General features: G+C 45.5%; 1 protein-coding gene across 2 annotated transcripts in view; it reads right to left on the bottom strand.

Annotated features, from left to right (window-relative positions):
* The window catches only part of LOC119440670 (hemicentin-2-like), a 258,948-nt gene that overhangs the window by 24,709 nt on the left and 214,841 nt on the right, over positions 1–19,398 (bottom strand). Inside the window, exons 5-10 of one of the 2 annotated variants that reach the window (XM_049662189.1) lie at positions 14,883–15,194; positions 11,308–11,598; positions 10,124–10,432; positions 3,190–3,489; positions 2,709–2,837; positions 1,734–1,761 (exon numbers count right to left, since the gene is read on the bottom strand). In XM_049662189.1, the coding sequence (XP_049518146.1) occupies positions 1,734–1,761; positions 2,709–2,837; positions 3,190–3,489; positions 10,124–10,432; positions 11,308–11,598; positions 14,883–15,194 (1,369 nt within the window). The remainder of the gene's footprint in view (positions 1–1,733; positions 1,762–2,708; positions 2,838–3,189; positions 3,490–10,123; positions 10,433–11,307; positions 11,599–14,882; positions 15,195–19,398) is intronic. The other variant, XM_049662190.1, reaches the window with a different exon arrangement.

The following is a 19,398-nucleotide window of genomic DNA, read 5'->3' as shown; positions in this document are numbered from 1 at the left end:
GCTCCCAGAGTCTGTGTGGAGCCCAATACAATAAAGTTTACACAATTATTAGAGGGAACTGTGGCGCCAATGCCTAGGGATAGCTTTAAGAAGGGCGGTTCAGCGAGCATGAGAATTATGATTAGTGCACGGATTTGCCTAAACTTCGTCCGTCTTGCTTTCGATGGCTTCGCGACTTTGCAAACTGATCATTTTCAAGAAAGTGATGTGGTAGAAATAATTGAATAAACATTATTAAAATCGTCTGGCGTCACGATTAAAACACAGGACCTCTAGCACAGAAGCCCGATATTAAAACAATTACGCCATGGACGCACGGACAAGCGGAGCCGCTGCAATTAGCAGCGATTATGCGTGTCTGCAGAGTTTTGCAGCCTTCTGCGTTAAAAAGAAAGAGTACACATTGCTTTGAATTTTAGTTAAATGAAGGCAGATAGAGCGTAATAAACGAAGCCACAAGAACGTCTGAAGCCACAAGCACGGAGATTAGACAAATCCATGTGCTAACCATTATTCCCATCGCAGCTCAACGATAGCGGCGCCAGAGAGTTCAGTCTAGTAATTATTGCAGGGAGATTCTATGCATAAAACTTTGCACTACATGCCCACCACTGACTGTTAACGCAATGGCTCAGTGGTTAGCACATTCGGCTTGCAAATGGACCTTGCTTCGGTGCAGTGGGTTCGAATCCCGGTGTAAGCTACACTTGTAATTATTTCATTTTGTTCGCGCTGTGGCAATGGTGACGCTGCGGATGACGAGGTGGCATAACGACTTCAGAAATTGTCGGCATCGTTGCACGACCTTCCTTTTCCAGAAACAAAAGGCCGAGACATGACTACCTAATGAACTCGTTTTTGCCGTGACGTTGCTATGTCAATAGGCGAATGAAGTGCAGTCGAGCATGGCAGTAAAATTTTTGCTTGCTTTAGTACAATACCCCATCGAAAGATGCCACTACCAATTCTATTGCTTACATCTACGCCTACAGGTATTCCAGTATGCGTATACTCTAATATGTGACAGTTAACACCATAATTTTCTAATGTGACTCTCTCCCGTGCGGTGAACAAGAGCACACAAAACTGTTTAAAAAGTGGGAGCGTGTCAGCCGCGGTGGTGTACCAGAGACAGATGCGAATACGCGCAAACTTACAATTCTTAAATTTAGGTGCTTTTCTTTTACCTTTCGGGCAACGACAATTGCATAGTTTAGTAGCAAAATAATCTAACATACATGAACAGAAGGTACCCGATTTATTTGATGAATGAACTAGTACAATGCTTGATTGTTAATTCCCTTTTTTCGTTATTTCATAGTTTGTCATCTTTCTTTTTTACCCTAATTACTCCTCATGACTGCATGTGACTCAACCAGTGCTTTATTCTTTTCTTTTTTTTTTGCAATATATCATTTCGTTTAACAAAACATCTTACGACCTTCGCGTCGTCACTCTTTTCAAGTTCATCAGCGAGAAATAATACTAGCAAAGAAATAACAAAAAAATTTGACCTTGGTCTTGAGAAAGTGAGCAAACAACGCCGGACTAGTATATTCGTCTCACGATCAAAATAGATTGTTATCGAGATACTATAATGTTCAGGGCCTGATATGTGTATGGCTGGAAAATTACTTATGCTTCTAGAAGCACTCGTCGACACCTCAATACAACTTCACCTTATTGTTATGGAAAGACAAACTCAACATCAAGACACACACGGATGTACTCACCTTTCATTCCTGTTCCAAACGTTTTGAGCTGCATGCACAGAAATAAAAACACAAAGGTGAACGTTCTTTGCCTCGTTAGGGCTAGCTAACGTTTCTAATGAAGGGTTGAAAGAATAACGTTTTTCTATTGTGATTAGGTCTGGGGGGGGGGGGGGGCGCTATTCTATAAAGTCATGTAGTGGTTTGTATATTTGGGCCTCTGCTGATTTGCTGCAGCTGCGCGAGTAAGAGGAGACAGGTGCCCCCAGCCAGTCTCCTTCTCGCTCGCTGCAGCTGCAGCCTATCCGAAATAGCCAAAATGAACACTCCACTAGGTGGACTCTTACAGAATAGCCCCCCTGATCTCCCATATCACGTCAGTGGTCTCTCGTATCATATTTTTGTTTCTCTCTCATTGCACTTTAAGATAGAGGAACATAAAAACGGCTTTAATAGTAAGACTTACAGAGCGGATCAAGTGCTTCCGTAGCGTTCTTTACTGACTTTTAGAGGCCGCTGCGTTACCAGCCGCATATAGTAAAGCTGGTCGGCTGCTGCGCTAGATAACTTTTTCCTATGCGAAACTTCCTAAAATGCATGCCTTTTTTTCCCTTTTTTTTTTCTCTTGCTTCACGCACCGACCTCTTGGTGCGTGATTTCTCGATAGAAATTATTCCTTCGTATTTTTCTTTATGTTGCCATCATTCAGTGACAGTTATCTCCGTGAGTGGAAAGCTCATCCAATTTTATCGCAGGGCGTGATTTTAATGAATAACGCATTGAACGACGCGAGAAGCTGAGGAAGAATGAATTAGGTGTTATGTTCTGCACTCATGTCACCTGTTCTCCCCACTAGAAGGGCGCCAGAGATCAGCGCTTAAACGTGCAGCGTTGAATATTCAAATCACGGCATGGAAACAAGTGTCCGAGCAAAACCGGCTAATTCTCACGTAGGATTCGCGCAGGATTCAAGTCTATAGAGCAGCTGAACCTCACCTCGGTTGAAGAGGATCTTCCGCCTGAACTTGCCCAGCGTAAGTGCGATGAATACGATGAGAAAGGCGGCCACGGCGCTCAGCGCGGCTGCCCACAGAGTGGTAGACCCTAGGGACCACTCCGTGTCTGCTGCGTACAAGGTGAGAAAGACGGGTTGGGCGACAGCCGGGATTCAGAGGCAATAGCATCCTGAGTTGTTGATACGCCGGTATGGGGTATCAAGGCTGAAGCAATACACTTCCATTCCCTTAATTCACCAATTCTGTTCTCTTCACAGAAAGTTTGCGATTACACAAGCCTGGACAGGGAAGTATTTCCTTTATTCGTGCCTTGCCTACCCGCATAATTTCCAGTGAACTGCAATGCATCATGCATTCCTCATCGATTTTAATAGCATGGCAACACGCGTGTTGGTTTAGTACTTCTTAGGAACAGGGTTCTCTATTAAGCAGTGCAATTTTATGAGCAAACTTGTATCTACCTTTGCTGACCAGTCCCCTGCCCACAGGCAGCGTGAACACGGTCAAATGGACGGGCTCGCTGCGGCCGTTGGCGTTGATACCGTACAGCGCCATCTGGTACCGCGTGGCTGGCCTCAGTGAGTGGACGCGGAAACTTGGCTGGCCGGAGGTGAAGTTTGTCACGATGGGCGTGCTCTGGCCATCCTGCAACTCTAATAAAAATGTCTGCTGCTGTCCTGCCCCGCTGCGCTGGCACACAACGTGCACGCCTTCTGATGTCACTTCCTCTACGCTGCAGTTGAAAGGCGTCACTGGAGGACCTAGAGGGAACAGGGAAGTTGGATTTGTTAGTAAAAGCAGATACTACTTGCGTTTTACTATTACAAAGTACAATAAGCTAATTATCTTGCAGAAAAATCTCTTGCGCATGTTTGAACATTATTGTTGAGATACAAGATATTTAGAAACACAACCATTATTTATAATATACAACATGGTAACAGCTGACCAGACATATTACGCTAAACTACTACAGCACACACATAAAAATCGGACATATGCTCCAACAGCCAACACACTGGCTTCACATGCAATTCCGCATCCTAAGCGTCAAATGCCTTCAATACGAGCAAATTATGGCTTCCAAACTCTCTCCTATAACATAAAAATAATAATAAACATAATGGATGCAAAGATTGATTATTTAAAATCATTCATTTCATACAAAAGTGAATGCACGGGCCACCGCGTAACAAAAATGTTGGCATTTTCATTTGTCTAATGTCCTTGAACATCATAATCATTTTGCCGTTTTCGTGATCTATCCAGTGTTCTTCGCATTATAGCGTGCTTCTGTGTGGGTGCACTGATTTTGTTTGTGTACTACCAACTTTGTTCCAGCAAATATGAATGCGCGAGTATATACAGACTGTATTCCTCTCGCTGTGGTTATTATTATTATTATTATTATTATTATTATTATTATTATTATTATTATTATTATTATTAGTAGTAGTAGTAGTAGTAGTAGTAGTAGTAGTAGTAGTAGTAGTAGTAGTAGTAGTAGTATCATGCTATACCAGTTTCCTTAATACGCGTTGTTAATAATTAGCAGTTATTACTATTGTAATTTATGGACTTGCATTTGTTTCATGTGTGCGTAACTTGTCTGCCCAAATCGACAAATGTTAAATTGTTGTGTATTTATGTAAAGCGGGTCGAGACTCTGTCAGGCATTGTGCGCGTTTTGTCTCGGCCTCCTCTTGTCTTCGAGGAAACAAAAAAGAAGAAACATCGCTAAAAACTTTTAGAACAAAATACATGCGTTTTAGAAAAGGCGCTTTGATTTCAACCAGGCATCTCGAGCATTCATTTTAAAACTTTCCACTCACATGGTCATTACGCTTATGTGTGCCTTGTTTACAAACGCAAAAAAAATTTTATCAAACGTATGGAAATGCCGCGTGCGGTAAACGTAAAATGAAGTGCACACACTGTATAATTTGCATGTACGGTTTGGACATGGTTTGTGCAAGAGAGAAGAAATCGGAAAACCTTGCTGAAAGCCTTTTAGAAACCCCGCGGTGACTCAGTCAGCTAAGGCGTTGCTCTACTGAGCACGAGATCGCGGGATCAAATCCCGGCCGCGGCGGCCGCATTTCGGTGGAGGCGAAATGCCAACAACACCCATGTGCTTGCGTTGTAGTGCGCGTTAAAGAACCTCAGGTGGTCAAAATAATCCGGAGCCCTCCGCTACGGCGTGACTCATAATCAGAACTGGTTTTGGCACGTAAAGCCCCAGAAAGAAGAAAGCCTTTGACTTCAGATTGCACGTACTTACTTTGTGTTAATGATCATTATCGTCACAGCATCGATGACTACGCTAATATTGCTAGTGGGGATCGAGAACATTTCAGCAGTGTTATTGTTTTTTCTACGATCAATGTCCTTGGGAACCGAAAGTGGAACAATATTCTGATAAATTATTGCACACCAGCTCTGTTACCCATTAAATTAAATATTTGTTTCGTGCATCACGCCCCCAACGCACTTTTCTTCTTATTTCTATGCTGCATCCAATTTCATATAAGACATAGCTCTGAAGTGCTTCATGGACGTATTCTTTCGACATAATCCAAATATTTATCTCAATTTTGCGGAATCCCTAATTTCTTTGCTCTAACAAATTTTGCAACGCAAGCAGCTGTGCACTATAACAGAGCCACTCTTTACGATCACGCCGCTTTCTAGATGTCGGACATTCGAGGATATTTTTATTCGTTCGTATGTTGCGACTTTGTCCTGCACTTTCAACGCACAACATAGGCTTACTGCTGTCGCCATTTATGGTTATACAGATAAGCAAAGCCCAGAGTGCCGACATTTAAACATGAGGTCGTGCTTAACGTAATAACTAGATTTATTACGGACGTAAAGGAGCCTGCCTCATGATTTTTTATTGCAGACATGCTCTTCCTGATTGATTAGTCTGAAATATATTACATCTATGCCAATTACGACGCGGCGCCGTTTCTGGGACACCAAGTCTGACGTTGAGAATAAATTAAAGCCAAGTATACTCTGAACTGTAACTACAACACTGCGCCGATAAAACGTATTGCACCAATTGCTCCTATTAAACACCCGGCGACTTACGTACTGTGTAACTGATGTCACACTTGGACGCTAATAAAGGGTTCGTATTCTGTGGCAACTACTGAGGCCACAGAAATAGGGTTAAATGACTGAAAAAGGCTTAAGTAAGTGAATGTGCGTTGCAAATTCTTATCAGTATATGCTTGGTTGGTTTTCTCCTTTATTGTATTTGGTCTTCTTCGAACATTTCTATCGAACTTCATATTATTTCCGTGTGCTCGTACTCGTTGTAGACCATTTGCAACTTATTATATCCTGTTTTCACTTGCGTGTTATACCTATAGCTATAGATGTAATAGGCTGAATGTCTCAAAAAATTAAATTTTGGGGTTTTACGTGCCAAAACCACGATCTGATTATGAGGCACGCCGTAGTGGGGGACTTCGGAAATGTGAACCACTTGGTCAAATGACCCTTCAACGTGCACCTAAATCTAAGTACACGGGTGTTTTCGCATTTCGTCCCCATCCGCCGTGGCCGGGTTTCGATCACCTCACGACCTCGTGCTCAGCAGCCCAACACCATAGCCACTAAGCAACCACGGCGGGTACGCTGAATGTCTCAGATTTGACTGTAAACTGTCTGCAGTACTGTGTGTTCTGTTTCGTAACGAGGCCTAGTCAGGCGTCACAAATAGTAATTTTTCCTTGGATTCGCCGGTAGGTAGTTGCCCTGCTGTCTACGAATGAATTAATCTTAAACATTAAAAATATACACGTTGCCTAAATAAATAACTAAATAACTAAATAATTAAATGAAATAATTATTTTATTAAAAAATCTACAGGGGTCACCATCCGATTCTCCTCTGATTATCTAAGCATTCTTTATATTTCGCTGCGGTTACATAATCCGCCCAAATTACGCGACACGCAATGGCAAAACTGAGCAAGCTGGGGCTGTATAGGCACATTTGGGGATATATGCCAGGGGCTGCAAATTCACCCCATTTCCCTTGAGGCAGATCAGCGGCCTTTACTTCGCTTTTTCCTTGCTGCGCATTTTTTTATGTCTGTCTTCTTTGCAACGCGAATCACCCAGATCATCAAATAACCATCGTTCTCGACGTCAAGACCACTGTGTTGAACGGCTGCTCACCCAGCTATTACTTTTTTTTCCCTACCTATCCTCGCGCGCCAGATCTCGTCTCGTGCTGTGCTTACGAGTCTGGAGAAAAGGATTTAGTTCAGTTCTTTGTTTTCTTTCCATTTTTCTTTTCCGAGAGACACTGCTACGTGGTCTCTACTCGGTGAAACACTTGAGCACTGTTCGATCAGTCGATCGTAAAGAAAGCCCGGCAGCTCGGTTGCTGCGTGGTTGCGAGCTAAGCGGGAAAAAGGAGGTCACTTCGGGGACCGCCTGCAAGCCGAGGTAAGAATAGGAGAGGTCGTAAAAGCGCTAGGAGCCTCGAGCCGGCACCACGCCAAACGTTGCGTGTTCGATCCCTGACCTCTCGGAAAGAACAGCTCCGCTGAACATGTAGGCATTACCAGCGCCCCGTTCCTTTGCCTTGCCACCTTGAGAAGAGTAAAGGAGAGAGTGTAGGGATAGAGGGGTAGCTGTTGGCAACGTGATCAGAAAGTGTTTTTCCTTAGCGTCGCGCCACCGCCTTTCTTTTAACTCTTGACATTTCTGTTTTCTCGCCTTTGTGAGTACGCAAGTTCTGCCAGCGTTGTTATTTCTTGACTTCTACTATACTGTCCCACCATCTGGGGTTGTGCGTGATTTTTCTGTAAACGCCGAGGTGCCATTTTCCAGCAATATAATTTTGTCTCGTTTGAGTTGCCTATCTCGGGATTGCAGTGTAAGGAGCGCGATGTATAGTTACCGACACACTTCTATTTTGCGCAATATCTGAAAAACAAAAGAGCGCGTGGAAGGCTGCTGGCGTCCTTGATGATATGCTAGCACTATACTAGTAGTAGCGCCAACTTAAAGCCACCTGAAATTTGTTTAATGTTATCATCAAGTTATACAAGCGTCAGACAAGTTTTCCTATAGCAACACATTTATCTGCTTGATTCTAGTGACATGTCACTTTCATAACAGATTTATCTGCTTGCTTCTAGTGACATGTCACTGTCATTGCAAAGAAAGAAAATATAAAATTCATCGAGCACAGATGATGGTTTAATCCACCAAATTTTTTCGTACACTCTGCGCAACGGTAAACCAGAGTAAACCTCATATTTGTTTGAATTGATAAGGTTTATGTTATATGTGTAAATGAACCAGTATTGTAAACGCCAACATCCAGAGCAATAAACCGGCGTATACACGCAGCTATTTGTATCTTTTTTTATTCTTCTCATTAACCAGCTTCTGCATCAGCTCTTCTAATTAGCTCGTTACCTGTTAAATTTGTGATTAGAGCGCTTGCTACAATGACAGAAAATTAAATTTGCAAGATTATTTAATTTTAGCTTAGAGCATACATTACAATTACAGAAAATGGGATTGGCGAAATTCTGCGAGTGCACTTCTCCACACGTCTTGATTCACTAACACAATATGGCGGATATTGCACAAGAATGTCTACAAGCAGAGCATCAGTGCATTATCTGGTGAAACTGCCTCTTCCAACCACCTCTTCCAATCATCTCTCCTGGAACACAGCACTAAATTTTAAAAAAATGCAGCCCCCCTGAGGGTGACCAGCATGTGTAGGTCACGTGAAATACAGGGCTACACACGCAATTTAGTCGTTCTCGTATTGAAGCGGAGGAACAAAAAGTACAGTGCGCCCAGTAAAAGGTCTTGCAGGAGCAAAAATTTTAAAATATATACGTCAGCGAAATGCACTACTAAATGACTTAACCATAACCAGCGTGAAAGTGCGCCTGCCGGACATTTCGAAAAAATAGTAAGTGGAATGCTTTAGGCTTCCGCGCAATATATTTACTTATACGGCGGATTACCTTTGAAGTAATGCAGGTCACGCGAGTTATGCTAAGCGTATATGACTTACTACACAGAATCAATTTGTTTTCATACGCTTATAAAATGCAAATTGAGAACAGAATAAATTCTTTTCGGCATAAAATCAAACCGTATTTTTAAGCGCCCATGATAATTGTGTTTGTATAGCACTGTACGCTATACAACCCTGGATTAAAACGGAGCTGTGTGTTTGGATTTGGTAGCCACGTTGAGACACAAGAACTATTCAGACAGAAAAAGACGGTTGGTACATTTTTTATTAATCATCAGCACCATGAGCCAATCATGTCCCTGGCAGGGCGAATGCCTCCCTCCGGAAGAGACCTCCGATTTCCCACGTATTTCGTCATTTTACCTTGTGCTGTGCCTTTGAATGTCCTAGTTTCATGAAGCCACTGAATCCTCTGCCGTCCTCGACTACGTTTCCCTTCCTTTGACACCCATGCTGTCATTCTATTACACCACCCGTTTCTTTCTCTGCGCATTACATGACCAGCACAATTCTTGAGCTGAATCTTAACTGGAATATCAGCTATATTATTTTTGCTCTCTAATGCCATACCACCGTATTCCTCTCCCTTCAAGTTACGCCTGTCACTTTAAGCATGAAATGCTTAAAATGACAGCGACCTGACAATGCCCTGTTGTCAGCGACCTTCAAGTGACCTTGAGCCAAAATCCAGAGCCGCTATCCGGGCACTCACACGAGAATATTCGGGCACTCAAACGAGAACACCCGGGCATCGTTGCGAGAACAAAACGAGATCATCAGGGCAACCGGTCAAAAGTTAAGATACTGCGGTCTCTGGCCCCCAACCCACTCTACAGGACCGCATTACATTCGCTAGTTACTTCCCAAACAACCACAGGTAGCCAAAGACGCCATATGGTAGCCATTCATGCTTACAGTTACTCTCGATTACGAGAGAGCCAGCATTTATTTTTCACTTCATTTCTGACTGCGTGGTTCTTAGATTATTCAAACTTTCATCGTGTAATGGACTGAGAGCGACCACGCAAAATTATTAACACAATAGGACACACTAAACAAGGCTGACTGGTGTGCTTGTCAGGTGCGTCCTTGCGTTATTCTTTTTACGCAGTTGTATATAGCACATTACAAGATGAACGAACAGCAACTTGACCAATTCATCGCTTTTCTCAAGCTTGCTCGTTATTCTCCAAGTTTAAGCCCTATATTTTAGTATCTGTACAAATGATTAATTAATTAGATTCCTAAGCATATCGGTAAGCTACCCTTCATGGTTGGAGAGTGCATTCCGTATCCACTCTCTAGGTTTTGAAAGGCAGCTTACCTCACTCAAGAATACCGCTCGTGAGTGCAAGAAGGGAAACTCACCGACGGGGTGTATCTGGAATATGCAAGGCTCGAGGCTGTCGCCGACGGCGTTGCGTGCGCGACAGTAGAGCGTGCCGTAGTCGGTGTCCGAACGCGGTGTGTAGCGCAGCACGGAGCGCAGCGGGGCCCCCGGCGGCGTCGAGAAGCTGGCGTTCGGAGACAGCGCAGCGGTCCGGTGCGCCTGGTGGAAGGTCCACGAGAAGGTCACGTTGCTCGGGTCCGCCTCCACATCGCATTCCACCTCTACCGTCTCGTGCTTCGCTACTGAGTGCGAGTGCTGCCGGTGGCCCGACTGGCACACTGGTGAATCTGCAAGTACGTCGCACAACAACCCCGTGGGGAACAATAAGCGCCAAAGTGGCGCAAGAATAGCGTTAAAAAAAGAAGAAAAAAACGCCACTTAAGTGGTCACTCAGCGGCAAGCAGTCGTGTGTTAACTGTCGGGGTGAGTGGGGAAAACATGAAGAATCATTTAAATTTGCTGTATTTCATTAGTCACGGAGTAATTTGACTGGAAAGATGGCTCTGTTGCAGCAACAGTTTATGCGTGGCAATGCACGCTTTACAGTCGAAACAGACCGCTGGGCAGAGTGCGCGTGCTTGCGTGCGTGCGTACGTGCGTGCGGGCGTGCGTCTGTGTGCGGGCGCACACTGGTGCCATCTTTCTTGACTGGAGGAGGAAGTTGCTAGCCTAGTCTCACTTTTCGCTGCGCCTCTGAATGTGATAAATAAAGCCTAAATTAATCGACCAAAATTTTCTCTGCGAAGTGTTGATCCGTATATAAGCAAATCAAATTAATCGTGAGGAATGAACAATGCTTGTTTTAAATATGACTACATTTTATTCACAAATTCATACGCTTAATGCTCCGAATATGTGTGCCAGCATTCACTAATATTATTTAAGTAGCTACAAATATAACCGAAAGCATAAACATATTCTTACAAACTACTCTTCTATTGGTACGTGTCAGTTTCAAAGAGAACTCCTTCCTTTATTCTCTTTGTCTTTTCTAGGAAATTTCATCGTTTGCTTTCTTTTCGCATCTAAAGTTTACTTATTCTCACATAGCAACTATTCCATAGTGACCAAATAACCCTACGTATAACCCTTCTAAACACCGCGTTAATTAGCGAACGCGGACTTCACCAAGAGTGGCATGATAGTGAACATCAAAACTCACGTAGAACCCTGAGCCGCAGACGGTTGCTCTCGGCTTCACCTTCCGAGTTCGCAGCGTGGCAGGCGTAGAAACCGCTGTTGGTACGGTTGACAGAGCGCAGCGCGAGTGACTGGTTGCTGACGATGATGCCTCGGGCACCGTCCGTGTGGAGGTCGCGACCATCGAAGGTCCACGACACCTCGCTCACCGGTGGGTTGGAGCGCACACTGCACTCGAAGTAGATGTCGATGCCCTCGTGGATGTTGGACGGGCTGAGGCCGCTGCCTAGCCGCAGCTGCACCACCGGTTTGTCTGCGTGCCGACACGGAAGTTTGACAGTAAGTGATGCGCTCGTGCAAAGGGAGCGGAATTATAAGAGAAGGGCAGATGTACTGTCAACCTATACATGGCCTGCCTAAGGATGGTGACAAAGGTGCAAGACTCGGTAGGCAGACTGGCTGCTTCTCTTTTTCTGCTTATTGCAATACGCGCTTATGAACTCGTAAACTGGCTATCACTGTAATACCATGTAATGTCATGCTGAATCACCTCGGCGCCGTAAAATATTAGGTGAAAGGAAATGCGGAGGCAGCGCAACGTTGGAATGTAAATGACGCTAAGCTTGTTTGAGTTAGCGAGGTCGCAGCAGTAGTAGGTGACATGAGCAAAGCCTCATCACCTGCAGCTATTAGCTGTATGCATGACGAGGACGGAGCCATATATGATGCTTATCGAGGGAATCATAATGATGAGAGGTGTGTGCAGAGAGAAGTTTGACAGATATCTGAATAGGTTTAGGCTTCACATTCCTTGAACCACTGGGGTTCTTAGGCATTTGCCAAGTATAGGCGCATACTTGGTTGCACATACCCAGCTAGCTAGCTACCAAGTTGTCTACTAGGCCAGACAGCAGCCAGCAGCAAATGTCTATCCGCGCAAATACCCAGTGGCCCTATAGTTGTCTATACACATATATTCACCAATATATCCGGCGAGAAAATGAGGACCAATGCCAAACCCTGGGAGAGTGGAAAGGAAAACTTCGCTTTAAAAGCACTCATATAGCTGTGTTCGAACGAAGGCCACGACTGGGACACGAGCGCTCCACCACTACTCCATGATAACATTCGGCTGATCTTAAAATAGCTGCCTTCTAAACTTCCCCTTCTAGCTCACTAAATTGCTTAAGCGGGTAACATTACAGGAAGCATTAGAAAATATGGAATCCCACGGTTCGTGATGATGTTTCTATTTCGTAGTTTTTCGTCGACTGCCTACTCAGAATTGTGCATTATGGAACCATTCAAGCTGCTGCAATTGCTTTGGCACACCAGGGAAAAACTAGTTCATATATTTGTAACCCATGTGTACACTCATATTTATCTGTAAGCCACAGAGTTATTGCAAACTGCACCGATAGTAGCGTTCAGTAATGCCTAAGGCAGCTTCTGCATCATGCGGCGGACGTCAAATAGTCTAGTAATGGCGTATAATCATTGTCTTGCTAAAATATATACATAATATATAGGTTTTTAATGAGTAGGAGACCTCTTAAATTACGTCTAGTGTCAATGACCCCAAGGTAATGCACTTTAACAAATCCAAGCTCTGATATTACTACTACAATTACGACTCGAAATATCCCCCTGTCCTGCAGCGTCACATTGCGCGCCTAATATTTTGGTGAAAAAGAGGTTAAGTTGGTGAAAAACACTCTTTAAACATGGCATAGTCGGACTGTATATTCGGGTTATAACTTCTAATGAGGAGGTGACGTCTTGAAGAGAGAAATTTACAACTCTATATTTTTCCTGTCATTATTATAGGCGTCAGCTCTATGCACTTATCCTGAGCTAATACGTTCTTTTTACGGTGTAATCGTTCGTCAAATGGTGCGTTCTGCAATTCGTCTGCAAACCTCAGGCTTCTAAATGTCGTTTGCGCTTGCCAGGTAATGTTGAAGTCGCAAGATGCCTAGTAAATAGCCCAGCTTAGTATTTATTTAATGAAGATAATAACAGTCTAGCAAGAAAGACAATTCTTCAACGGATGCTTTTTTTTAATCGGTGCAGCTCTGTTCATTGGGAGATTCTTTGGCAACTGGTTTGTCGAAGCGCATTCCATGAAAACTCTCGACGAATGCTCAAGTACTTTTCAGTAGCTATATACTGACTGGGGCTCTATGTTGCAAGCCAGTTTTCATGGTTACCCTTTATTTTGAGCTAGAGCAGAGCTTATGGTTGTTATAGGGTTTAAAAGGCAAGATAACGAGTCTTGTAGTTTTCTGAGATACACATCGCATGCGTTCCGCTTGGTTGTGCCTGTTTTCAGTCCGGATTTTAGCATTTGAGAACAGGTTGAAAAGGATTCTACGCGAAAAAAGTGGGGCCAGCCGCGCTGACCTTTCAGTTATAAAATGCACGAGCACAGCCTATTACGCACCCTTTGAGAGAGATTTTGATGTAAGCCGCTTTTTGTATCTGTTTAATCGCGAATCTTTTGGTCATGTGAATGTTACTCGCAAAGTGAATTGAACCGGGTTTAAGCGCCTGCATCTCCAGACCGTTTCAAACTTAAAGCTTCTTTCAGACAAGAACTTTGCAAATTGAGCGAAAGAATGCGCGGTTGGAAACACCGAATACTTTTAGTTTCTGTTGGGTCCCTTAACTTAAGTCGGTTGTTTGTCAAATGCTTGCGTGTTAGCCTCGCCAAACGTTACAACACGCTCGAGTGCTTCTCTGCACGTCCCTTGTTAGGCAAGACATCCAAATGATGACAACTTAACCCACTTCGAATTGCAAGATACGCATCATAAGTGATGGCTTCCTCGAGTAATATGGAATTCGTTAGCAGGCAACGCTGCACATTTGTCTTCACACCTAATTTCTTTGACAGAGTCCAGCCGGCATGTCGGCATATTTTGTGACACAATAAACAGTGCTATGTCTTACTCTAGAGGTTCCATATTGCTTTATTTTATCTCTGTTATAAATATAAAACTGGTTCTTGAGAAAAATATGAAGTAACACAGGCAAAATTTTGCTAGTTGATTGTATATTTGAAATAAATTTTGGGGTTTTACGTGGCTAAACCATGACATGATTAAGAGGAACGCCGTTTTTGGGAGGGAACTCTAGAATAATTTGGTCCACCTGGGGTTCTTTGGCGTGCACCCATTGCGCAGTACATGGGCCTTGGTCCATTTCACCCTCATCGTAATCCGGCCGCGGCGGCCGCAATTTCGTCCGTCGCCCTCGGGCTTATCAATAAGCGCAATGCCAAAGTCACTACGCCCCCATGGTGGGTGTTCCTTGCATAGCACTGCTTGAGCCACCATTCCAATACTTTCGTGACCACCTCGTTCCTTCCCTCCCCCATATTTACAGAATTAGTTTAGTTACCATTAGGACTCGCGGTTCTCAAATGTATTGTCTGAGAAATACGAGTAACCGAAAAATAATAAATGGAGCAAAATTGCATGTTGCAGACTGGACATTCGGCTTAGGCCACAAATGATTACGCTTCTATGCCTCGCGACTACTACTAGCTGCATTAATAACGAAAAGTCCAATAAACGACTCTGGGTGTGGTCTTACAGTGGACGTCGAGTATCCAGGAGTCCTCCAGAGGCGCAGATGTGCTGCCCTGCGCTCCACCAATCGCTGAGTTGGAGGCGAGACAGCGCAGCCGTGCACCATGGTCGCGGTCTCCAGGCACAAAGTTCAGCACTCCCAGCGTGGTGTTAGGTGAGATGACGTGCGTCTCGGTGTCGTTCAGCTGGTATGGTCCCAGAAACCAGCGAACCAGTGCCTCTGGCCTCGAGCCGTTCACCTGGCAGATGACCTGTGCCGGCAGCTCCGCTGACAGCGGTCCACGGGGTCCTTTGATCTCAACCGAGACTGGCTTTACTGCATCATGAAGTTGAAATGTGAAAATTTGTTAGTTTCGCCGGGAAAACAGGGGTAAAAGCGACTTAAAACAAACAGCAACGAAGAGACTTTGAATGTCTCCGAGGACTGAACATTTTCAATCTTTCAAAATTTATAGGCTCAAATAAAAACATTTAGGGGCCGAGATGTTAACGTAAAAACACCTTACTTCCAAGCAGCCACTCTTTAAAAAACTTTGTAATGTTTTTGCTCCTGAATATGCTTGAATAGTTGAACAGTAGTGTCGTGCGAAATTAACCAGATTGCACATGGATGACAAAATAAAATCACGCCATTAGAATAACATAGCATTCTTGTGTTTTAAGTGCCAAAACCTCGATATGTTTATGAAACATGCCATTGTGGTGTGCTCCGGATTAATTTTGACCGCGTAGGTTCTTTAACGTGCACCCAATCCAAGGTACAAGAGCTTTTGTTTCATTTAGCCCCAGTATAAATTCGGCCGCCGCGGCCAAGATTCGATTCTGCGTCCTCGGGCTTAGGAGCATAATGGCGTTGCCACTACACCACCATGGCTGGTAAAAATCACCAACATTCGAACGTCGCTATTGATGAGCATTCATATTACGTGAATTTTAACAAGTCAGGTGTAGTGACCTGTGTGCCCTAATTTCTGTAATTATTGTTCATGCACCCCAAAAATAAGCAGAAATAACAAGGTGCTGGCATATAAGGACACGTTGTTTTGTGTTTGCCTTTATTAAGTTTGACTCGTTGCGTGTCTCAGATGTACAAATTGGGGCACGCTGCTGGCCTCCCTAGTGAGCACGGTAGGCACCTACCTGGGCCGCTGGGTGGTCGCTTGTCGAATGAGTAACGCATCGTGTTGCCGTGCTGAGCGAGCAGCGTTCGACACCGACCATCGGACCAACTTGGGTCACAGAATATGTGGCAGCGTATACGTTCGTACTGCTCCTCAGTGAACGTCATTGACACCAATTTCGGTAACCAACTAATTTCCACTAGGAATCGGCCGGTATATAATGACAAAAATTTGGGGGAAACTTCACACTAGTGGTGCGAAGACTGGGCAAACAGATGAGCTGGTGACCCCACCTAGCTTTATTTCGGTTCGGCCCAAGTTTTTGAGAGGTTATGCTTCGAGACCCAGCCACGTTTTGCGCAAGATCACCCCGGAATCATCGAGAGCCCAAGGAGCAATGAACACCCGCTCATTAAGGTATCTCGACGCTTCTGGACGCTCAAACGCTTTTGCTGTGTTTCGCGGGCTCGTAACTCCGGATCTTCTGTGAATCACCGACGTTTCGCCCCCGCTTCGGCGGCGCGATACTCGGGATCGTACCGAAGCCGTCTCACTCGCTCTCGAGTAGTGGCGCGGCGGCTTTCTCGCAACGCTTCCTTTTCTTCGGGAGTGACGCTCTTCTTCGGCCGCTCCATCTTCGCGGCGATGTGCTCGACGCGGAGACGGCGGGGATTCTGTGCCGTGCGGCGGCAATGCGGAGCTATATATCCCGTGGGCCGGCGCAGTGACATCATGGCTTAGCTCTGCCTCTGCGCAGCCGCGGCAACCACTCCGTAGAACGCGGTGACCTCATGGCTCGGCCAAACTAAGGCGAAGCGATGCGGCGCGCGCGATGACTTCACGGCTCACCCAGCTGTGGCGAGGCTCGGCGCGGTTGGCGCAGCTGGCGCGAAACGTTGCTAGGAGACGCATGGTGACGTCATCGCCAGGCGGAGGTTTTGCGGCGTACACTGGACGGACTATCCTCGAGCTTAAGCAGCTTCGCGAGTTCGTGTGCCATTGCGTTTGGACCCTTTCTGCACAACCTGACGACAGACGCCCAGGTTAAACACATTCGCGGTTAAAATACCCTTTAAATGTTTTTCGATGCTCGGTGTAATTGAACCCACATTACAAGGGTTTCTCAAACGTCAGCAACTTGACACATTAGCAGTATGAGCCACAAGTTCACTGCGTACGTGCCGCTCTGAAATGAACGTCTTTCACCACAACGATTCAGCGATCTGTGACACAAATGCACTGCGTATGTGTCGCTCTTCAATGAGCATCTCGTCAAATTGGGTCACTGAGTATGCGCCAATAAGTGTGCGGCAAGCGAGGGAACAATTCTCAGTGTTTGCAGGCCCCGGTGCGCCACCATTTGTCTCGACGGCTGCGCTGGGACTTCTCGGCAGCGTCCCCAGATTGCGCAGCGTGTGCAGATTGCGCAGGGTTGTGCACCTAGCTGGTTCTCGCCTTACGGGTTATGCTTTTCCGGGATTTATTGATTATTTATCGATTATTGATTAGCTATTGATTGGCTATCGATAGGTTATCTCAAGGTATTGGCCACATATTTGGGCTAGGCTAAGCAGTACCAAGTCAACCCCAGCATTTTCTGGAATTGAATAATTATTGATCGATTATCGAATAGCTATTGATTGGATATCGATTGGCTATCGCAAGGTGAAGCGAGGCGCAGCTGTGCGCAGTGACGTCATCGCTAGGTGAGCTTATGCGAACGCTACGCGGGGAAACGAAAAGCTTAAAAAGCTCCGTTGTTAAAAAGACCGAGAGAGGAACCCAGTTACCGCATACCGCGTTTCTCGGCGTTTGCACGCACCGGCGCACCGTGCATTTCGGAGGCGACGCGCAGGCTTCGTGGCTGTGGCGCTAGATGTTGCCGAGTGTTCTTAAGGTAGCGCGAAAGAGCCTCGCTGCAAGGCACGCCTCATACACCACTATTTTCGACAGTGGTATTACCTAACGTCGCTGTATTGACTGAATGCTGAACGCATTACAGTCGACAGTCATTGTGAAAACGGTTGTGAGATTTTCTTCAAAACACACATTTGATGCCACAGCAAACGTGTAAAACGATTCGACAATGCAAACGAGGTGCGTGGCTTTCAGTTACAGTTCTGTTCGTTCGCGTCTACAACGAATAATAGCTACACAGAAAAAACAGCCTTCGCTCTGGTGCCACTGCCTTTGCACCATACGACGCTCGTGATGTCGCTGAAAGCACATGCAGGACGCTAGGACATAAGACTCGAGCTAAGGCGCGCCTGTCCACTGTCAGCAGTATTTCTATATGTGAGCCATAAAAAAGGCCGTCTAGGAGTTCAGGCTGCCGCCCAATGCCTTATGTGCCTGTAGCGAGCGTACTTACTCCGTGCGCAACCCGAAAGCATCCCATTCCACCTTCTCCGGAAAACAGCGTCTGCCTGTAGATCTCAAAAAGTGTCGTCATATCGTCAAGCAGAGCCATCTCTCTCGTCAAGCACGCTGTTGTGCCCCCTGCTAGAGAGCATCCGCGTGGTTGTGCGCAGAAGCGCTGACGGCGGCCTCAAGAAAATGCCTCGCGACGGCCGCTTTTACGACACGCCATTCAGACATTAGGTCCACCGCTACGCGGTGATGGCGGCAGCGGCGGCGAGATATCTTTCGCGCGCGGATGAAAGAACCGCGTCATCCCTTTCCGAGGACGCGTAAAAGCGCGGCGATTCGTTCCCGCCAACTTTCCCAGCGTCTCCTCTCCTCCCTGCACACTGGTCCTACTTGCTTCTACCCGCGAAGTGCCACTCGTCTTCTTTTGTGAACGCGCTTTTGTCACCTCGGGTATCCTGCATTTGTCCTCGCCTCCTTCCCCCTTCTGTATCTTTCCAAAGTGAACCCCTATCCTTCATCTCGCATTGGACGAGGAATAGCACGCAAAATGCAGCGAAGAAACGCACCACCCCGGCAACGTGTGCGCTTTCTAGCGACGTGTTTCGCCACGTGATATCATCCCTGGCAAGAATATTTTGGCTTGTAAGTCTCCGTGAAGTTCCTTCTTTATGATGAAATAAATCTCTTGCTCGCCTACCCACTTGCTCTGAAGAATGCACACAAGCATGCGGGGGTGTGTGCATTGGCGTACGACATCGCATGATTACATGCAAAAAGAAACAGAGAGACGAAGAAATGGAGGCAGGCACGTCGAATGTACAAACAAATAATCACAGTTTCGCCACAACGGCGAAGCAATGAATGCGATAGTAACATTTAAGAATAGCACACGAAGTCTATGACTTGTAGCTGTAGTGGCAGTATGAACTGCGGTAAACGTAAGCTAAGTAAACATCCGTTGTGTGGCGTGTGTACACATATGAACAGAGAAACCTCGAAGACCGCCAGCAGCATCAGTTAGAAGCACAG

This window comes from Dermacentor silvarum, chromosome 2, assembly GCF_013339745.2.
Source record: "Dermacentor silvarum isolate Dsil-2018 chromosome 2, BIME_Dsil_1.4, whole genome shotgun sequence".
NCBI lineage: Eukaryota > Metazoa > Arthropoda > Arachnida > Ixodida > Ixodidae > Dermacentor > Dermacentor silvarum.
Note: the sequence above shows the minus strand (reverse complement) of the source record. Positions and strands in the feature narration are given on the sequence as shown.